Raw genomic sequence first — 21684 nt, forward strand, 5'->3', positions numbered from 1 at the left:
GCTTAAACATTTGTAACGTTGAAGATGATAACATGGTACAGAAAAACAGGCGTTATTAATGTCGTACTATGCACCGTGTGATGCTGTAAACAAGATTTTCACGGACAGATCTGTGAAGAGGTCTACTGTTTTTGGTGTAGCTAATGTTTACGAAAGCACAAAATGCAAACGCTCCGGGAGGAACAGGGTAAATTATTAATATATTGCAATTAACTGTATAGGTGACATGTTGCAGTCTGCATTGCTGCCACAATTTCAAGCTAGCTACCTTACTAGGTAGCTAGCCAACCACCATCTTTGCCAGTAGTCTCGCGGAAAGGGCTATAACAAAGATGGTTTATTTAGTGGTAATACAGACTTTAAATATTTAATTTGAGAATTTGTAAAACATTTGGTTAGGGTCAAGGTTAAGGGTTTGTTAAGGTAAGGGTCAGTTATAGATTTTGGCAAGTCGTTTTGCACGTCAGAACCATAGCCCTTCCCCACTTCAGCCTGAAGCTGGGCCCTGGTTTGAGACTTGGAACGTGTTTAAACCATAACCAATTTAGTAAAATACCCATAACCAGATAGAAAATAATGCATTAGTATAAGAACTCAAGAATATGAGTCATTAGAAATGTTGTGCAACTCAGACAGTAATGTTTTTTTAGTGTAATGTGTGTAGTTATATACTGTAACTTCCTCCATAGAATTAGGAATTATAATAATTCAATAGGATCTCTATGGCTTCCTCGTTGATCAAGGCTCAATTTTATTCCAAAAAGGTGTTCCCTCCCACTGTTACTCATTATATATCTGACATGGATGGCACTGTTGTTTACACCTGCCTGTATCTAGAAGAGCTGGAAAGGGGCGTGAACAAGTGCAGAAAGGGTTGGGGCATTATATAAAGTACTGCCCAAGTTATAGAAGCTAGCTTGCTTTTTCACTCAAGTTATCTTTGAACGCACATAATCTTCTCTTCTAGGTCTTCCTCTGTCGTCTCTGCGTCTTTTTGTTCCGCCCCTGCGGCTGGTGTGTGCTGCTCTGTGGCAGGTGATCGAGCGGAGAGACATCATGGACTATGGACTGCTGGAGGAGTTTGCCACCACCGTGTTGGAAATAGTCCCTGAGCTGATGAGTTACAGAGAGAGGGTCCAACTCCTCATGGGACTAAGAGCACGGGTGAGTGGGGGTGACAAGAGGGAAAGACGCAGAATTTGCCGCTAGGCACAGATCTAGGATCAGTGTACCGTCAAATCTGAACCTTTATTGAAGGAAACGCAAGATTTACCTTAGATAAGTATCTAGGGGAAACCTCAACCTACTTCAACATTAAACTCAACGATCACACATACACCTGTTGCAATGAATACTCAATTCTCATTTTATTGACAGCTGGTCCTAGAGTTATGTCGCTGTGATGATGAGTTGTGTCGCCCTGACACCGTTCAGCCACACCTGAACAGGATGAGGAGCTGTATCTCCAATCATAAGGGAGAGGTGAGGAACCGTGATTCTAATGGCTCAGTTGGTTGGAGTGTTGTCCTTGTAACATGGAACACAGTGCTTATAATGTGGGTTTTATTCCCACATTCGCCTCAAAATACTAAGTATACAAGTATGTAAGGCCGTAAGTATATTTGCTAAATGGCATTATGGATGAACATCCACTGTGCATTCTTGCTGCAGGTTTCAGATCCAAATGTGGAAGCATCAGAGGCGAACTTCACGAAGCTGATTGAAACCCTAATGGAGGAGCCAAAGGAGAGGGAACTCTTCTTCCAGGTCAGTGGCTGTGTCTGAATACCCATACTTGCATTCTAAATAGTAGGCATTTTGGGTATGCGAAAATAGAACGATTTATAGGGTGATTCCGTGTAAAAGTTAATCTGAGCATGCACAAATAAAGTTAATTTCCAAATGAAACCATGTCATAATTATCCTTGAAGTCAATATGTTGGAGTTCAGGCTTTATTTGATACGTTTTTAAGTAGGAAATTGCATGAATTCTGACCATTACACAGTAGTATCAAAGGTTTTTCAGACAATCATGTTTCATGGTTTTTAGACAGGGCTCACTGAGCTTGTTTTTCCACTCACAGCTGTCTCCCAGTATATGTTACAAAAGATGAGATGTTAATGAAAAACAATCCAAACCAAGTTGAAGTCACTTGAATTTTGTTTGCATGTTCTACAGTCTTGTAAAGATAGGGGGGTGAATGGGACAGGCAATGTTACATTCATGACGTTTTTTTTTTTAGGTTAAACGTTTTTGTAAAACATGCACCTTTCATCGGATCTTGAAACTTAATCAGTATAGCTAACGTTCATCAAGGTTTTATATGGTCTATAATTGACAGTGTTGTAGTACTTGAGTCCCGATTTTCACGACTTGTGACTCGACCATTAGTGACTTGGACTCACCTTCTCGTGACTTATATTTGCACTTGAACTGAATAGGCTACTATGATAAGCAGAACATTAGCAAAGCTGGGTGCGCAGAGCAGCGAGGGTTCTGTTCTCTAGCAGTGGGAAGGGTGCGGAACACACAGCCTACATCAGCTGGTGAGCTGCAGCGAAGCAAGCGATGACTGTGGGCAGACAGGCAGGCTCCGCTCCGCCTCCGATCATATGCTTCACATCACACAAGCGACTCTTGCTTCCCCATAATCACCAGTCACCAGCCTACTATTTGATTTTTGACTGTGTGGCTACCCAATATGCATGGGGTCTATTGTTGCCCCATAGTGACGAAGGACTTGTTTTGATAGCTACGTTGCTCTACGTGGCTACATTAGCATCAACTAAGGGTAGCTACCGTGAGAGTTTTGATTTCTGTTAAAGGATAGGTAGCATAAATGTAACAACATGTAATATATGGATTTGCATTAGTATACGCATCAAAAGTCCCAATGCAGTTTGATACAAATCAGCTTAAGGTTGCTAGCCAAGTAGCCTGCTATCATTCGCCCTACTAGCCTGATAACATTAGCCCTACCAACCTGCTAACGTTAGCACTGCGTGAGTCAGCCAGTTGCAATCAACACCTAGCTTACACCTTCATTAAAGTAAACCAACATTTGCGAAATGCAGCGCTCTAAGGTGCTAGAGGCGTCACTACAGACCCTGGTTCGATCCCGGGCTGTATCACAACCGGCCGCGATCGACCGCCATAGGGCGGCGCACAATTGGCCCAGCGTCGTCCGGGTTAGGGGAGGGTTTGGCCGGGGTAGGCGTAATTGTAAAATAAGGATTTGTTCTTAACTAACTTGCCTAGTTAAATAAAGGCTAAATAAACAAAAATAAAATCTAACCAGTTATCAAATAATGTTACCAGTATATGCAGTTTTCTTAGCCAGCAAGCCAGCCAGCTGAAGTTTATTTTAGCCTGCTAGCTAGCCTAACCAGCTAACTAGTCTAGCTAGCCAACCACCACGGTCGACATAGCTAAGTAGTAAGCCAGAGAACAACTAGTCTAGCACAAGCAGGGTCCCACAGAACACAACAACAACAAAAAGCCAACAGATAAAAAGTAGAGAGAGGAGACTTATCAATTGACGACTGAGTTAGCAACCAAAGTCAAAGAAGAGCCAAGGAGAGGCCTTCAGAGGGAGAGGCCGTTTCACCAGTCGAGGGAGAGTTAGCTAATCCAATAGCAATATAGTGATGTAAATCCACATAGAATTTATCTGGTTTATCTCCATCCCTGCTGACACTAGCGATGTAGACGGGCTTCACATTCACGCTCGGCACAGTTCCTGGTTTCACTCAGTCTCATTCCGAATCCTGCCTTCCACTGGTTGTACTAAGCAATCGAAGTCCTCTGCGACGAAATGAGAACGGCATGCAGTAGACGTGTTCACTGTTCCCATTCTCCAATTCGCTTGCTTGAACCAGACAAACCGGTCCCACTTCAAAGATAGCTTTTCATTTTAGGCCACAAATGAGTCGTAACCCAGTCTTTGTTGGTATTACAGTACTAGCTACTAGCGACAAATGACTGAAAGCTATTAGAACTCTCGCTCGACTACCACTACCAAACGCACAGGAAAAAAATATGCAGTTTTGCGCATTTGTTTATATGGTTAATTTTTCGTTGATGTACATAGCTCACCAGCGCCAACTCTTGGTTTGGAATGTAATTACATGCTAGCATGGCTAGTAGCTAACATTAGCCAGCTGGAACTAGCTAGGTAACACTGGTTCTCCATATGATGTTGAGAAATAGTGCATTTTGGGTTGTTCTGAAGATATCTGGAAATAAGTTAATAAAGATGCAAAAATGCTAAAACATACAGTGCATTCGGAAAGTATTCAGACCCCCTGTCTTTTTCCACATTTTCTTAAGTTACAGCCTTATCCTAAAATGTATTACATTGTTTTTTTTCTCCCTCATCAATCTACACACAATACCCCATAATGTCTAAGCAAAAACAAGTTTTTAGAAATGTTTGCCAAAAAAACACATTTACATAAGTATTCAGACCCTTTACTCAGTACTTTGTTGAAGTACCTTTGACAGCAATTACAGCCTTGAGTTATCTTGGGTATGACGCTACAAGCTTGGCACACCTGTATTTGGAGAGTTTCTCCCATTCTCTGCAGATCCTCTCAAGCTATATCAGGTTAGATGGGGAGTGTCACTGACAGCTATTTTCAGGTCTCTCTCCAGAGTTGTTCGATCGGGTTCTAAGCACTCTGAAGCAGGTGTACTTTGCTTCCTTCATCTTTCCCTCGATCCTGACTAGTCTCCCAGTCCCTGCCTCTGAAAAAAAATCCCCTCAGCATGATGCTGCCACCACCATGCTTTACTGTCGTGATGGTGCCAGGTTTCTTTCAGACATGACACTTGGCATTCAGGCCAAAGAGTTCAATCTTGGTTTCATCAGACCAGAGAATCTTGTTTCTTATGGTCTGAGAGTCCTTTAGGTGCCTTTTGGCAAACTCCAAGCGGGCTGTCATGTGCCTTTTACTGAGGAGTGACTTCCGTCTGGCCACTATACCATAAAGGCCTGATTGGTGGAGTGCTGCAGAGATGGTTGACCTTCTGGAAGAGGAACTCTGGAGCTCTGTCAGACTGACCATCAGGTTCTTGGTCATCTCCCTCAAGCATGATCAATGGAAACAGGATGCACCTGAGCTCAATTTCAAGTCTCATAGCAAAGGGTCTGGATAATTATTTAAATACGTTTTTTTTTTTTTTTTCTAAAAACCTGTTTTTGGTTTGTCATTATTGGGTATTGTGTGTAGATTGAGGTCATTTTTAAAATGTAATCCATTTTAGAATAATGTAATTTTTTTTGGGGGGGGGGGGGGGGGGGGGAAGTCGAGGAGTCTGAATTCTTTCCGAAGGCACTGTTAAAACGGATAAGATTATGAATACGAGTATGACAAGTTCGGCACACCCCTAGTAAAAACTCATGCTACCTACCCTTTAACGTTACAATGAGGGAAGTAACTAGCTAGCTATGAAACCGGTACACAGTGTACTTTGTCCCTGCCCCAGAAGTAGCTAGATATATTCCAGTTATTGACAAACATTTTTCCATAACAGCTAAATAGCTTCCTTTAGTCATTTGTCAGCATGGACCTCGTGTGAATTTGGTAGTATGATCATGGGATACCCAATTCACACAGGGTCCATTGTTAACAAGGATGTAACGTTAACAGAAGTCCAATCTCTTGTGGTAGCTACTCATAGTTGACACTAACGTAGCCACGTAGAGCCTGACATGACCAAAGGTATGTGGACAACTGCTTGTCGAACATCTCATTGCAAAATCATGGGCATTAATATGAAGTAGGTCCCCCCTTTTGCTGCTATAACAGCTTCCACTCTTCCGGGAAGGCTTTCCACTTGATGTTGGAACATTGCTGCAGGGATTTGCTTCCACTCAGCCACAAAAGGTCGGACACTGATGTTGGGCGTTTAGGCCTTGCTCGCAGTCGGTATTCCAATTCATCCCAAAGGTGTTTCTTGGGGTTGAGGTCAGGGCTCTGTGCAGGCCAGTCAAGTTCTTCCACACCGATCTCGACAAACCATATCTGTTTGGATCTCGTTTTGTGCACAGGGGCATTATCATGCTGAAACAGGAAAGGGCCTTTCCTAAACTGTTGCCACAACGTTGGAAGCACAGAATCGTCTAGAATGTCATTGTATGCTGTAACATTAAGATTTCCCTTCACTGGAACTAAGAGGCCTTGCCTGAACCATGAAAACAGCCCCAGACCATTATTCCATTTCCACCAAACTTTACAGTTGGCACTATGCATTGGGGCAGGTAGCGTTCTCCTGGCATCCACCCAACCCAGATTCATCCATCTGACTGCCAGATGGTGAGGCGTGATTCATCACTCAAGAGAACGCGTTTCTACTGCTCCGGAGTCCAATGGCAGAAAGCTTTACACCTCTCCAGCCAACGCTTGGCATTGGGCATGGTGATCTTTGGCTTGTGTGCGGCTTCTCGGCCATGGAAACCCATTTTATGATGCTCTTGATGAATAGCTAAGTGCTGATGTTGCTTCCAGAGGCAGTTTGGAACTCGGTAGTGAGTGTTGCAACTGAGGACAGACGATTTTTACGCGCAACACGCTTCAGCAATCGGCGGTCCTGTTCTGTGAGTTTGTGTGGCTTACCACTTTGCGGCTGAGCTGTTGTTGCTCCTAGACATTTCCACTTCAAAATAACAGCACTTACAGTTGACCGGGGCAGCTCTAGCAGGGCAAAAATTTGACAAACTGATTTGTTGGAAAGGTGGCATCCTATGACGGTGCCACATTGAAAGTCACTGAGTGCTTCAGTAAAGCCATTCTACAGTCAATGTTGGTCTATGGAGATTGCATGGTTGTGTGCTCGATTTTATACGTCTGTCAGCAATAGGTGTGGCTGAAATAGCCAAATCCACTAATACTTATGTATATATAGTGCAGCTATCAAAACAACGTTATTCGTCACAATGAGGCTGATGGAATGGACCCAGTGCTTATTGGGTAGCCCTTGCTCATTGGGTAGCCACACCTGGTTAAGAAACACAAACTGCTTTACGAAATTGAAAACAATAGTATTGAGTTTAATTGCAAAACAACAGTCTAGCTATTTCTCTCTCTCCTAGAGTATAAAAAAGTATTTCAATTTGTCATGTCACTCTACCCTCTCAACTTCTCCCCTGCATCCCATAGCCAGGTTTCTCTGACAAGTCTCCCTTTAGTTTTCACTCTGCAGTAAAAAAAAATAAAATACATCCACAAATATCAGTGGGCGATTACAAAAATGTAGCTGAGAAGCTGTCACAATTATTGCAAATAATAATCTCATCAGTCTGACAGGAGCAATAGCCAATTCCGTATAGAGACCATTCATCCCTTCAAAATATCCTTATTGATTTGACACAACTATTCAACATTGTTAAAATAAAATGTGTGTGAACCTGAATTACTTATTCGTTTCATAGGCTATTGCATATTGCAGGCAGTTATGACCATTGGGCAGGGAGGAAAATCTTTGCATTACTCTAATTCTCACATGAAAATCTTCCCACCAGTAGTTGATGCTGAGGGGATTTATTCTTCCAAATCTCAAGAACCCTGAATCATTCGTTTTGCTTTCAAACGTTTTTCAGCAGATGTTGCAAAGTGGGTGGCAGAATGTCATATATGTAACAGAAAATTAGAAGAGAAGCTTCAAAACTCAGACCTACTGACTCAGACTTGAGCACTTGGACTCGGAGTCAAGGTTTAGTGACTCGACTACAAGACTTATTGTTTTTTTCTCTTTTCCTTGTCAGTATCCTTTATGATATCCATAACATGTGGATGTAATGGATATTGTTGTATCATATCTTAGCTTCAGAAGCTTGTGCATTCACCACATTTTGTGTGCTTGTTCTGGGACGTATTCTTCAGACTTTTACCGACTAAATTGTTGATATCTTAAAATTGTGTGTGTTAGCTAAGATTCTCTTGGAAAATACATGCTGAAATGCATTTCTCATACAGGTTTTTTTTTAGATAAAAAGATGAGAAGAGTGTTTATCAACAATCTGTGAATAGTCCCGGAGTGTCTTTTTCAATTGAAAGACCCCAAAATATACTGACTTCAACCAGTGTCCAGAAAAGTGGATTGGCAGTATAGGCACATGTACAGTGCATTCGGAAAGTATTCAGACCCCTTGACTTTTTCCACATTTTGTTACGTTACAGCGTTATTCTAAAATTGATGATTATTATTTTTATTTAATCTATCTACACACAATACCCCATAATGACAAAGCAAAATGTATTTAATAAAAAAAACATTTTTTACGAGTATTCAGGCACACAATCCTGTCTTGGAGCTCCATGGACAATTCCTTCGACCTCATGGCTTGGTTTTTGCTCTGACATGCACTGTCAACTGTGGGACCTTATATACACAGGTGTGTTCCTTTCCAAATCATGTCCAATCAATTGAATTTACCACAGGTGGACTCCAGTCAAGTTGTAGAAGCATCTCAAGGATAATCAATGGAAAGAGGATGCACCTGAGCTCAATTTTGAGTCTCATAGCAAAGGGTCTGAATACTTATGTAAATAAGGAATTTCTAAAAACCTGTTTTCCGCTTTGTCATTATGGGTTATTATTGTGTGGCGATTGCTGAGGGAAAATGTATTTAATCAATTTTAAAATAAGGCTGTAACGTAACAAAATGTGGAACAAGTCAAGGGGTCTGAATTCTTTCTGAATGCACTGTACATTGAAGTAGCCTATTATTTGCATTTGTCACTATGATAAACACACCCTGAAAGCACAGAATGGTCTTGTTGTATTAATAGGCAGCGTGCAGTGGGATGCGTTGATCAGTTGATCGACAGGTGTAGGGACTGTAGAACAATAAATTGTAAACTTTCCTCTAGTGTGGATGCTCACAAACATTTTATAGTTAGGCTATGTAGCCTATAGTTTATCGTTACACTTACACTTGTTTACTTTTATGCTCTATAAATTGACTCCTTCGAATAATTTACTACAGCAAGTTTGCCACCGCTCACTGCATTAGGGAAGTCAAGCGGAAGTCGTATCCATCACTTCTGTTGTTTGTCTGTGCCCATAGCAACGTTAGAAAATGAGGCGGATACTATTCAGGCTACCTATAATTATGCGACTCTAAAGTACTGTGCCTTCTGCTGACATTTTAAAAACATTTCAAATGACAACAAATGTTATGATAGATTTAGATCAAGAAATCTGTAAGTTTTGAATGTCTATTTTAGACTCTTAACGTCTATAATGGAGGGTGTAACATCGTATGATGCCGGCAATTCTTAGTTAATGGAAATCATAATCTTTTCAAAATTATCGCTTTTTGTGTTCAGCCAAGCCTTTCCTTCGAAATGGCAATCCATGTTTTGACCTATGACTTACAAACTCAGACTTTTCCTGATACAGTCATCTGTATTCTTATAAATAAAATCAAACTAAATAAAATCTGCATTAACATTCTACTTTTTAAAGTTAATCTCACCCTAAGGAACTGTGTTGTGGCCTTCCATGGCTCCCTGTTTCACTGTGGTATAAAAATTAGGTAACAGGTAAAATCCCTTTGGGATCACTATGGGAAAAGGCATAGAACTCACAAACAAAAAGAGGGTGTTGACCTTCATAAATCAGGCAATGGGTTCACTTACCACTATTAGGGCAACAATTAAAGGGATAGTGACATTGGTTTCCTTACCTTGTCCATAGTCTGCTTACAGGGTAAATAGCATGATCATTACACAGGTGCACCTTGTGCTGGTGACAAAAGGCTACTCTGAAATGTGCAGTTTTGTAACAACACAATGCTACAGATGTCTCAAGTGTTGAGGGAGCATGCAATTGACATACTGACTGCATGAATGTCAACCAGAGCTGTTGCCAGATAATTTAATGTTAATTTCTCTACCATAAGCCACCTCCAATGACGTTTTAGAGAATTTGGCAGTACGTTCAACCGGCCTTACAACCGCAGACCACATATAACCACGCCATCCCAGGAACTCCATCCGGCTTCTTCACCTGCAGGATCGTCTGAGACCAGCCACCCAGAAAGCTTATTAAACTGTGGGTTTGCACATCCGAAGAATTCCTGCCAAACTGTCAGATACGAACTCAGGGAAACTAATCTGCGTGCTCTATATATATTTTTGTTTAATATAATTTGACCACATTTGTTAAGATAATAATCCATATAAAGTACAGTAAATTGTCAAATTAGAGGGACGTGTGAAACCATTGTTGAAATACTGTAAAAGACTGAGATAATGGGAGATGGCTGATCTTGCTCTGTTGGAAAATGTGGCACATGCTGCATTTCGCAGAGAGCGTGTTTTTAGGCGGGTAGGACTTTTTTGTTGTTGCAGGAATTAAAGATATCACTTCCCAAAGCCAATATTATTGGATTTATGCCAAGATTTAATACCTACCTTAGAAAGGCAAACAAAGAAAATGCATGCCATTCCGGTGCACATCCAAGTGCTATCCACTTTCTGCTTTTTGGCAACAGAATATTTCAGCTGGCGCTTGCCATTGGTTTGGCATCTCACAAACCTAGATGAGCTGATTCATGCCAGCTGTTTTGGATGTAATCATCAGCAAAGGTTACAGTTGCATCCAATTTCCATACACCGTCACACAAAAGGTTGAAGTCAAGAGGGGTTTGTTTGCCATCAACGGTTTCTCAAATACGATCAGCGCAATAGATGGTACCACATCTCGATAAAAGCACCATCCCAAAATGGGTTCAACTATGAACAGAAAAGTTTTCCGCTCAATGAATGTCATATGTGATGCCCAAAAGACGCTACTGAATGTGGTGGCCAGGTGGAACACACGACTCGCTCATTCTGCAGAACAGCAATGTTGGCCTTCGCTTACAGGAGGGAGCTGTTGAGGATGGATGGCTTATTGGTGAGTGTTGACTACTCATTTGAAGTATATTTGACATTGCTAAAGCAACTTGATTTGTCCTAATGGTTCTCTCTCTTTGTAGGAAACAGAGGTGATCTGTTAAAACCCTGGCTGATGACAAGGGTGGGAAATGAACTTTTTGGTCCACCAGCCACTGTGGCAGGTATATGAAAACAAATCTACCAGCCACTCAGATTTTTTTTATCAGCCAAAATATGTTTTTCCATAATTACACCAAAAATCACAAAAACATGGATGAGCATGCTTTCTAATGTTTCAAAAACAATACATGTACTACTAGTAAGAAATAATGGGGTATTGCTTCATTTCATTTTTATGACTTGCGTCTTTTAACCAATGTATGTTAAAATAAATCATTTAGATCCGATGATAAAAACAAGAACATCAAGAACGTCTACAACTGAACATCAATAATCAACAAAGTACCTGCCCTGCCACAAAATGCTGAGTGATACGACTTATTTATTATCATAGTTCAGGGCTCTACGCTAACATTTTTTACAAGGAGTACATGATGTGCTCCTAAGTAGAAATGTAGACGCACACAAATAAATCTAGGAGAACAATGACTAAAAGTTCATGAATAAAAGTTTTTGGTGGTGATCCATTCTCAATCAAGCACAATCATTAGATGAGACAAATGTTCAGCTGGCCCTTTAAGGGACAGGCTGCTACTGTGGTAACTTGGGCACTCAGCTTGTCTGTGATTTAAAAAATCTCAGACTGCGAGATGTCTTCCTAGCAGCAGATAGTTGCAGCAAATTAACATTGAAAACAACCTGGCATGTGAACAAAACAGTGTAACTGGCCAAGAAACGAGCTAAAGCACACTTTAGTAGCCTTGTACATGTGGGCTTTGGATAAAAATAATAAAACTCTTCCCAAATGCTGTGTGTGACCACCCGCCAACGTGGCTGGTGAAATATACATTCTAACCGCCAAAGACAAAATCTACCCTCATTTGGCAGTGTTAATTTCCTACTCCGCTGATGACGGCACAGGAGAGGGCCTATGCGCTTACAAGGTCCATGGCGGAGCACACAATTGGCATGCTCAAGGGTTGTGGCTGAAGCACAAATGTAGTTTAGATCCATTTTTTTTATTCATTGAACATTGGATTTGCACATGTGACCAGTTGCTTTAGTGAATCATTTATGTTATTTAATGCCTCCCTCATTTGATTGTTTATTTCGAGGATGGAGTTATTGATGCCGTCTTGTTTTTTCAGCACCGTGTCAGTCAGCACCGTTGGCTCCCGACTTGATGTGGCACTGGCACGAGTTGACTTCCCCTGGTTGGCACTGTCACCAGTTAACTCCCCCTGGGTGGCACGGGGACTGGATCTCTGCGAGTCACTCTCTGCAATAGACGTTCTTTTATGTGTATTAATGACTTGTCGTGTTATTGTTTGATTCATTTTGTTCCGAATCATTAGCCTGCAATTATTTGTTTTAAACACAGGACAAAGAAAAAACAATTTGTTTTCAATATCATGATAAATAAATATGAATTGATTGAAATTGATATGCTGTATCCTTACCTTCAACCTGAACTTGCAATGGCCTTGAGTCAGACACCGGGCTGGGGGTCACTGCCACCCCCCAGTGGTATCCCTTACAGTAGTGGTTCTAACCAGGGGTACTAGGAGCCCTGGGGGTACTTGGTCAATCCACAGGGGGTACATGACAAGATTCATGAGACCATATGCTTACTGGTAAAATGCACATGAGGGGGTACTTCAGGGCACAGTAACTGAAAGGGGTTGGGAACCACTGCCGTATCTCATATGATGCCGGCAATTCTTAGTTCTAGAGGAGAGAGGCTCATCTCACTCAAATAAAATGTTATTTGTGACATGCGCCGAATACAACAGGTGTAGACGTTACAGTGAAATGCTTACTTACAAGCCCTTAACCAACAATGCAGTTTTAAGAAAAATACCTGCAAAAAACTTTGAAATAAAAGTAACAAATAATTAAAGAGTAGCAGTAAAATAACAATAGCGAGGCTATATACAGGGGGTACCGGTACAGAGTCAATGTGCGGGGGTACAGGTTAGTCTAGGTAATTGAGGTAATATGTACATGTCGGTAGAGTTATTAAAGTGACTGCATAGATAATAACAGAGAGTAGTAGCAGCAATGCAAATATTCTGGGTAGCCATTTGAATAGATGTTCAGGTGTCTTATGGCTTGGGGGTAGAAGCTGTTTAGAAGCCTTTTGGACCTAGACTTGGCGCTCCGGTACAGCTTGCCGTGCGGTAACAGAGAGAATAGTCTATGACTAGGGTGTCTGGAGTCGTAGAAAATTTTAGGGCCTTCCTCTGACACCGCCTGATATAGAGGTCCTGGATGGCAGGAAGCATGGCCCCAGTGATGTACTGGGCCGTACGCATTACCCTCTGTAGGGCCTTGCGGTCGGAGGCCGAGCAGTTTCCATACCAGGCACTGATGCAACCTGTCAGGATGCTCTCGATGGTGCAGCTGTAGAACCTTTTATAGGTTCTCTGCCACCCTCCAGTTGCACCAATGTCCTGCCTGTGAACTATTAGTGCCTTTTTGGCATTTAACTTAAGATCAAATCACTTTACTTTATCTCCACCACTGACCGGCATTCTGAAGAGGCGGCATTCACTGCAATTCCTACTTTCTCCCACACTATGTTTGTATTTTTACTGGTCAAGCCACAACTGAGCGAGCCAAGTAAAATGTTTTGGTTGCACTCAACCTCTGACACTAGCACCTTTTATTACAGTCTTGGATCAACAACAACAAAAATATTTTATTTTTGTGGTTGAGCCATTGTTTTTCATGGTACGGGGTTGTAAATTCACAACGGGGCTTTAAAGGGATGATTTTCATCATATATGGTTAACTATGGGAGTTTCAAAATGCAAATAGCAAAGGCTGTGCTCAAGCACCGGGACTGAAAACAATGGTGATCTACCACCTGTGTGTGTGTATGATGCTCGTAGGATTGCTTGATAAATCACTATGCATACGAATATTCCAAATTCCTTCCGTATGTATTATTTTAGAATAGTTCCGACGTAATATTGATAAATTAGTCCCCTGGAGTTTGCTAAACGGCATTGGCACTTGGAATGAAACGGGTGTGAGCTACACATTCTACCTGATCACCTCAATCGAAACGTCCTATTTTTGGGGTGGATAAAACCATGAATTTGTTCAACAGTAAATTGCATTATCCACATGATTCCTGTAATAAAATGGTCTGCCCTGCCACTGGGCCTTCCTGTTTCGCTGGAGCCGGCTGCTGTAATGAGTGAGTTCTGTAATGTTCACACACTCTCTCCCCCCTCGTGAGTGTATAACATTTCAAAATGCAATTACTGGGGTCAAAAACTACTTTGGAAACAACTAGTTGTCCATATTAAAGAGAGGATGGTCAGCTTTCTGTAGGTATAACTTTGTATTTCCCAACGATCATTATTGAGCTCAAAGCACACTGTTTTACCATCAAGATATCTGATATGGCTTTGATATCCAAAGCGTGCAAAATTAAGCATCGGCCATCACGAGTGCACTAGGCCTCATTGCTAAGTGTTTTTAGTACATTACATTTACACTTGCAAAATGCACTCATTAAAAATAACCTCTGTGATCTCCATCTTGCTAGTTAATATTTTATTCAAGCGGATAAGGTAGTGACGTAGGCCGTGACGTGACCGCCATTGAAACCAGATCCTAGTTACGTTACCTAGGGTCAGGTGTTCAAAAAATGTAGTATATTTTAAAACACCAGGATGGCATACTCATTGCGGCTTTTCGTCTAGTAGAATTCGCTGCACACGATTGAGGAAGATAATCAAAATTAACCAACGGCAGGAATCAACTCAGTCGAACATTAGATGAGGTATTCTCAGTATGAATAAACCTGGTATGTTGATATTTGTTGCTTACTGCATTCGTTTTTATGTAACCGTACGTTCTAATTAGCATGTAGTATGATTAGTACACAGTATATCGTTTTAGTAAGTAGTAGGCGAGACTGATTTTGGACACGGCCAGTGTCAAAATATGCTGGGGAAAAGTGAAATGATTACATTTCATTGCTTCCTGTTCCAATCTGGTGCCAGTGAGCCATTCATTTCAATGGAACTCGTTTTCTTCCCATGAATAGCAAACCAATAACCATATTTCTAGGCTTGTGTTATAGAGACATAATTGATGTATGTATGTACTTTTGACTGTCATCTGCTTGTCCTGTATTTTAGAATGTTTTTCCAGAGGAGTTTGGTCCCAAGTATGACTCAACACTGCAGATTCTTGTGTGGGAGTTCCTGTCCAGACTGGAGAAACTGCTTCCTGCTCCAAACATTAAACAGGTATTATTTTACTGTACATCATTTGAGGTATGCATTACGGATGGGCATTTGAAAGAATCTGTACATGTACTTACATGTCAGCGTGAAAGGAGGACGAATGCAACAAGTTTATGGTATGCTATCGGTTGCTACAATTTCTGGTTGTTCTGATACAACTGAAAACGAAATGTAACATTTTCACTGCACTTGACATATATCCCACAAATAATGAACACGTCTTAGAGTTTGAAATGTTGTCAGTGGTTTTAATGTAACCTGCTACTTAATAGAATTTGTACATTGATTATTAGCAATCAAATACAAACCTTGAATCGAGCACTTGCGCACCATACCTAGTATGCATGTGGATCTCAAGTAATTATTTGGCCCAAAGTGCCTTTGATTCCAGTCAAGACCTTGAAACGCCGTTTTTACTTTCTCCACCTCTTAGACTGCATCGTGGCTCAACCTTGCCCCTGCTCTCTTAGAGGAGTGTGTGCAGTCTGTGGCTCACCCTGAGCCATTACAGGCACTCCTCCATCACCATAAAAATGGAAAACAGTTAGACACCAATGGTAGGTGGGGTACAGGATTTGGAAATAATTGACTTTCCTGTTTGCCTGAATTTCTATATTTATGGGTAGAAATTAGGAAATGCAGGAAATGAAGAAAAAAGTTATCATTGATCTCAATAGTTATTCCTGATGTTTACTCGTGATGCTCTCCTTGTTTCTAGCTCTAAGGTCCACTGGTGGTGACTACATCCTCTCTTCACTGTCTTCCCCTTCCTCTGTGAAGGAAGAAAGTGCCTCTTACCAAACTGACCCAGAGAGACAGTCCTATCCCACCATGCAGGGATATCAAAGCCCTTTCCCATGTGATGAACCAGAGATGAGTTGGGACTGCCAAATGGCAGATTGTAGGGTCTGGACTGTAAAACCACCAGCTGGTTCTGCTTCTGTGGAGGTAGAGGTCGAGACTATAGAGGACGCAACTGATATAATGGTTAAACGCAAGACAATCGACAAAGAGTCGATAAAAGAGACTAGGAGAGAAGCTGTTCTCTGCCCTCAGACACGCAGCGGGCTGAAAACCAGCCGCTTGACAGCTGCCTGTCTGCGCCGTCAGCCTGTACTGCGTTTGAACAGGCTTGACATTAGCAATATGCCATTACCCAAGTCCTTGCTAACACTGATTCTAAGGAGAGGGAGACTGCAGGCTGAGGCAACAAGACGCCCAGGACCGAAACGAAGAGGCAGAAAGAAAAAACGGAGACGAGGACGTGGCGTTGCAAATGAGAAGATTGAAACAGACACACTTGACGAAAGCGATATGCCGCTACCCAAGTCATCACTAACACTGACCCTAAAGAGAGGGATAGTGCAGGCTGAGGCAACGAGTTCCCAAGTACCGAAAAAAAGAGGCAGAAAGAAAGGACAGAAAATAGGACCTGGTATCACAAGTTTAAAGATTGAAAAGGTTGGAGTACATACGCTTGACATTAGCGATATGTCATTACCCAAGACCTCGCTAAAGCTGATCATAAGGCGAGGGAAACTGCAGGCTGAGGCAACGGACAGAAAAGAAGGACAGAAAAGACGAGGCAGAAAGAAAAAATGGAGAAGAGGACGTGGTGTCAGAAATGAGAAGACTGAAGCAAAGGGTGTGAAAAGAGAGCGGTCACCTGAAACCGAGTGAGTGTCAACTGTGTAACAGACGTATTCAAATCCAGGCCTCAAGGTCTGCAGTGCTGCTGGTTTTCTTTTCTCCCAGGTAGTAAATTGACTTATTAATATAATTGATTTACCAGAGAATACAGTCACCTAGTGTACAGAGAGGACTGAATCGGTCCCTGATTTGAGGGGTATTAGGGGAAGGATGAAAACCAACAGTGGTGCAGACCTCAACCCAGATTTGAAGACCCCTACAGTATTGACTACCCAGCAAACCAAAATTGGTTCTATGAAAGTTCCCAGAATATTTGTTAGGTTGCCACAAATGTTCTCCTAACACAAAAACTGTCCAGTTGTAATGATGATTATATAATGTTTGTATAAAATATTCGCCTGCTGTTGCAAGAACATTCTCAGAACGTTGCTCTTCTGAAAAACATTACTGGTACATTTTGTTATTACATAACCTGGAGAACGTTTGGGGAATGTTCTGTGGTGGTTGTTACAGATTTTGTGCACAACATTTTAGTGAATGTTAAAACATTCCAAGGATATTTCATTTAAAATGCTTTCTGAACAAACAAAAAAACTTATGAAAAACATTATTTGAATGTTTTTAGAATGTTAACCTAATGTTATATAAAAACCCTAGCTTATGTTCTGATAATGTTCTCAGTTCGCTGGGTAAGGGACCTTGGCAATGAACTCGACTATTGAAAATCATAACTGACTTTAATTTTGGACTCTTCTCAGGGAAGATGCCGAACCATCAGATAATGAACTTTGGACCACTGTCAATAAAGGGCCCACTGTCGATGAGTCTGGTAAGAAAAGTTCCTTAGTGAGTGTAGAGCAGTGAACGTCAAGCTCCTTAGATATACAAAACTCCTGAATAAAGAAGAAGAAACTAGAAATGACAGGCTTAAAGATGCAAAGAAAGTGGTTACTAGACCTAAATGTCCATGATATTCTGCTGTGAGAATAGCTAAGTGCTTATCATTCCATTGCGAGTTCAGTAAACACTTTCTCTGCATCTATAAGGCTGCAGTACCTTGTTCTTTATTTTAGGAAAGTTCTGTATCCTTTCACTTTATTGAGCTTTGTTCAAATGTGGTCTATTCTATTTTTATCAAGCACCAGATCTGTCATACTTGTGCTCTTTTACTTTGATTGAGTTAATGTCAATATGGAGATGTCTTGCTCACTTCTCTCTTTTCAACACTAGGTGGAGTCCATGCATCTCCTCATTGTCCATCATCTCATAAGAGGGAGGAGGAATTGCAACATCCCGTACAGAACTTTCACTCAGAGGAGCACAGTGGTCATATGGCCAAAGGGCAGAACAGAGAAGAACGGTCAGAGAGTGTACCTCAGGACTCTCAAACTCCTGAGCCATCCAACAGCTCTCACAAAAGAAGCTTTCGCTCAGAGGAGCACAGAGATCATATGGCAGAAGGGCAGAACAGAGAAGAATGCTCAGAGAGTGTACCTCAGGACTCTCAAACTCCTGAGCCATCCAACAGCTCTCACAAAAGAAGCTTTCGCTCAGAGGAGCACAGAGGTCATATGGCCAAAGGGCAGAACAGAAAAGAACGCTCAGAGAGTGTACCTCAGGACTCTCAAACTCCTGAGCCATCCAACACCTCTCACAAAAGAAGCCAACGTGTCAAAGCATGCTCTTTCTGTGGCAAGACTTTCACTGACACACTGGGCTTGACAAGACACATGCGATCTCACATTGATCAGATGTCACATCAATGCACCCAGTGTGGGCAAGACTTTGAATTCAGTGAGGACTTAGAGGATCACCAGAAGCATGGCTGTGAGGAGATGAACAAAAAGGATAATAGTGAGGAAAATGGTGATGACTACTGTGGGAGAACTGTACAGCAAAGACCTGATCCGAAAAAAAACCCTGATCTAAAAAGAGACAAAAAACCTGATCTGAAAGGAGACAAAAAACCTGATCTGAAAGGAGACAAAAAACCTGATCTGAAAGGAGACAAAAAACCTGATCTGAAAGGAGACAAAAAACCTGATCTGAAAGGAGACAAAAAACCTGATCTGAAAGGAGACAAAAAACCTGATCTGAAAGGAGACAAAAAACCTGATCTGAAAGGAGACAAAAAACCTGATTTGAAAGGAGACAAAAAAACTGATTTGAAAGGAGACAAAAAACCTGATCTGAAAGGAGACAAAAAACCTGATCTGAAAGGAGACAAAAAACCTGATCTGGAAGGAGACAAAATACCTGATCCGGAAGGTGACAAAAAACCTGATCTGGAAGGTGACAAAAAACCTGATCTGGAAGGAGACAAAAAACCTGATCTGGAAAGAGACAAAAAACCTGATCTGGAAGGAGACAAACAACCTGATCTGGAAGGAGACAAAAAACCTGATCTGAAAGGAGACAAAAAACCTGATCTGAAAGGAGACACGCAAGACTGCTCCATAAAGTGCCATGTGTGCGGGAAAATAACTACTCGTATGCTGGGTTTGCGAAGGCACCTTCTAATTCACTTCAACAATGGAGCATACAAGTGCTCTGCGTGTCCAAAGACTTTTATATCAAATGCTGATTTGAGATCGCACCTGAGATCAAAAAGATCTTGCAGGGAGAAATGTTCTGATGAAGTAATTACTACCGGGCTCCACCTCAAATCTGTCCCTGGTGAATACAAGTGTCCTTACTGTGGGGACACTTTCCAGCTCCCAGATGATCTGAGAGGACACACAAAAGACTGTTCCAGAAAGTGCCATGTGTGTGGGAAAACTACTGCTCGAATGCTGGATATGCGAAGGCACATGTTAAAACACAACAACAACGGCCCATACAAGTGCCCGGTGTGTCCAAGGACTTTTATATCCCATACTGATTTGAAGATGCACCTAAAAACAAAAAAACTTTGTAGGGAGAAATGTTCTGATGTAATGATGAATGAATTACTCTCTTCAGCAGATGGTAAATGTAGGGAAAATGTCAATGAAACAGGAGTCATGACAAGGTGCCAACAACCAAGCTCTAACAACACAGCCAGGCCTTTGAAGAGCATTGAAGAGTTCTTTGAAGAATTCTCTCATGACTTGCAGCAATCCGATAACAGCATAAGTAGTGAAGTGAACCTGAATAGCCTGAATAGCCTCGATGAAGACTACAGTGACGAGATCAGTCAATACCAACCCATGAAGGATGTTGACCTGAATAGCCTCCATGAAGACTCCATAATGACCACTGAAGACTACAGTGACGAGATCAGTCAATACCAACCCATTAAGGATGTTGACTTGAATACCCTCCATGAAGACTACAGTCAGGCAGAGATAAGTCAATACCAACCCGTTAAGGACGTTGACCCAGAGGAGGACAGAAGGTCTGTGGATGATTCAGGGGGAATTGAGATGGCCAATGACAAAGAACCAATCTCAACCGAATGCTTAACAGAGGAGCAGGTGTCCCACACTGAGGCATGCCCTCTCCAGGATTCTCAATCGGAGACAAGCGGAGAAGTGAAGAACGAGATACAGGTGATACCGGTATCAACAATAGATACGACAATACTAAAGGCACTGCAATTTGAGGTTTTAAGAAAATGATGGACTGCAACAACTTCCTACCACTTTCCCTATATTTCATTGTATTGTATGGCCATAGTTCTCCTTAACCTGGGGCTGTATTCACAAAGTGTCTCAGAGTAGAAGGGATCTAGAATAAGTTTTTCCTTTCAGATCAGAATAACTAAGAGGAGCTGATCCTAGATCAGCATTCCTACTCTGAGAAGCATTAGGAATATGGGCCCAGATTGGAAGGCAAATGGAACACCAACATGTTGCTGTTACCGAGTGAGTTCCATCTCACCCTCTCTCTGTACACAACCCTTGGCACTGAAGTCAACCGTGCTGACAGACGGAGCTTGTTACTCAATGAGAAATAGTTGCCGTGAGATCTCGGCGCGGGTGACATCACCCCATGACGGCTACCAATTCCAGCCTGCTAGTTCCACATCCACTACACTCGCTCCCTATTAGTCTGCTACAGCCGATTTGTAATCTGAGTCACGGCACCATTGAAACAGAGTGAGTTCTATCCCCACCTGGGGGGCAAACTCTGCGTTGCCTTTGGACTGGGCTGAAATGACATTACTTTTTTTTTTTTTTTTTGTTTTTACTTAATGTAAAAATGTGACAACTATATCTTTCCCCTTTCTCTCCCTCGCTATCGTTAATTATCCACTTTTATAACACTTTTATAACACGTTAATATCATGTGATGTCACTGTATACTGTAAGTTACTTTGGATAAGTGTCTACGCCGTCTAGTATTATCTATCTAGTATTATCTACATGTTTATCCACCTTGTTTTGAAGTTTACATAGGTGTGATACATTTAAATTCATTAAAGAAAACATATGAAAAGGCATGGCTTTGAGTCAGACTGTGCATTTTTATGACTATCATATATATTGTATACAGAGAGGGAAACTGCAGGCTGAGGCAACGGGTTCCCAAGGACAGAAAAGAAGAGGCAGAAAGAGAAAACAGAAAAGAGGACGTGGTGTCAGAAATGAGAAGACCGAGGCAAAGGGTGTGAAAAGAGAGCACTCACCTGAAACTGAGTGAGTGTCAGCTGTGGAACAGACGTATTCAAATCCAGGCCTCAAGGTCTGCAGTGCTGCTGGTTTTCTTTTCTCCCAGGTAGTAAATTGATTTATTAATATAATTGATTGACCAGAGAATACAGTCACCTAGTGTACAGAGA

General features: G+C 41.6%; 1 protein-coding gene across 2 annotated transcripts in view; it reads left to right on the forward strand.

The window, feature by feature from the left end:
- The first annotated feature begins 39 nt into the window (after nucleotides 1-39).
- The window catches only part of LOC106599937 (uncharacterized), a 33884-nt gene continuing 12239 nt past the window's right edge, over nucleotides 40-21684 (forward strand). Inside the window, exons 1-10 of one of the 2 annotated variants that reach the window (XM_082973489.1) lie at nucleotides 40-187; nucleotides 968-1164; nucleotides 1378-1482; nucleotides 1672-1767; nucleotides 15165-15275; nucleotides 15706-15829; nucleotides 15991-16948; nucleotides 17681-17751; nucleotides 18153-20452; nucleotides 21399-21541. In XM_082973489.1, coding sequence (XP_082829615.1) covers nucleotides 163-187; nucleotides 968-1164; nucleotides 1378-1482; nucleotides 1672-1767; nucleotides 15165-15275; nucleotides 15706-15829; nucleotides 15991-16948; nucleotides 17681-17751; nucleotides 18153-20452; nucleotides 21399-21541 — 4130 coding nt within the window. In that variant the 5' untranslated portion in view covers nucleotides 40-162. The remainder of the gene's footprint in view (nucleotides 188-967; nucleotides 1165-1377; nucleotides 1483-1671; nucleotides 1768-15164; nucleotides 15276-15705; nucleotides 15830-15990; nucleotides 16949-17680; nucleotides 17752-18152; nucleotides 20453-21398; nucleotides 21542-21684) is intronic. The other variant, XM_082973490.1, reaches the window with a different exon arrangement.

This window comes from Salmo salar, chromosome 03, assembly GCF_965601325.2.
Source record: "Salmo salar chromosome 03, fSalSal1, whole genome shotgun sequence".
Classification (NCBI taxonomy): domain Eukaryota; kingdom Metazoa; phylum Chordata; class Actinopteri; order Salmoniformes; family Salmonidae; genus Salmo; species Salmo salar.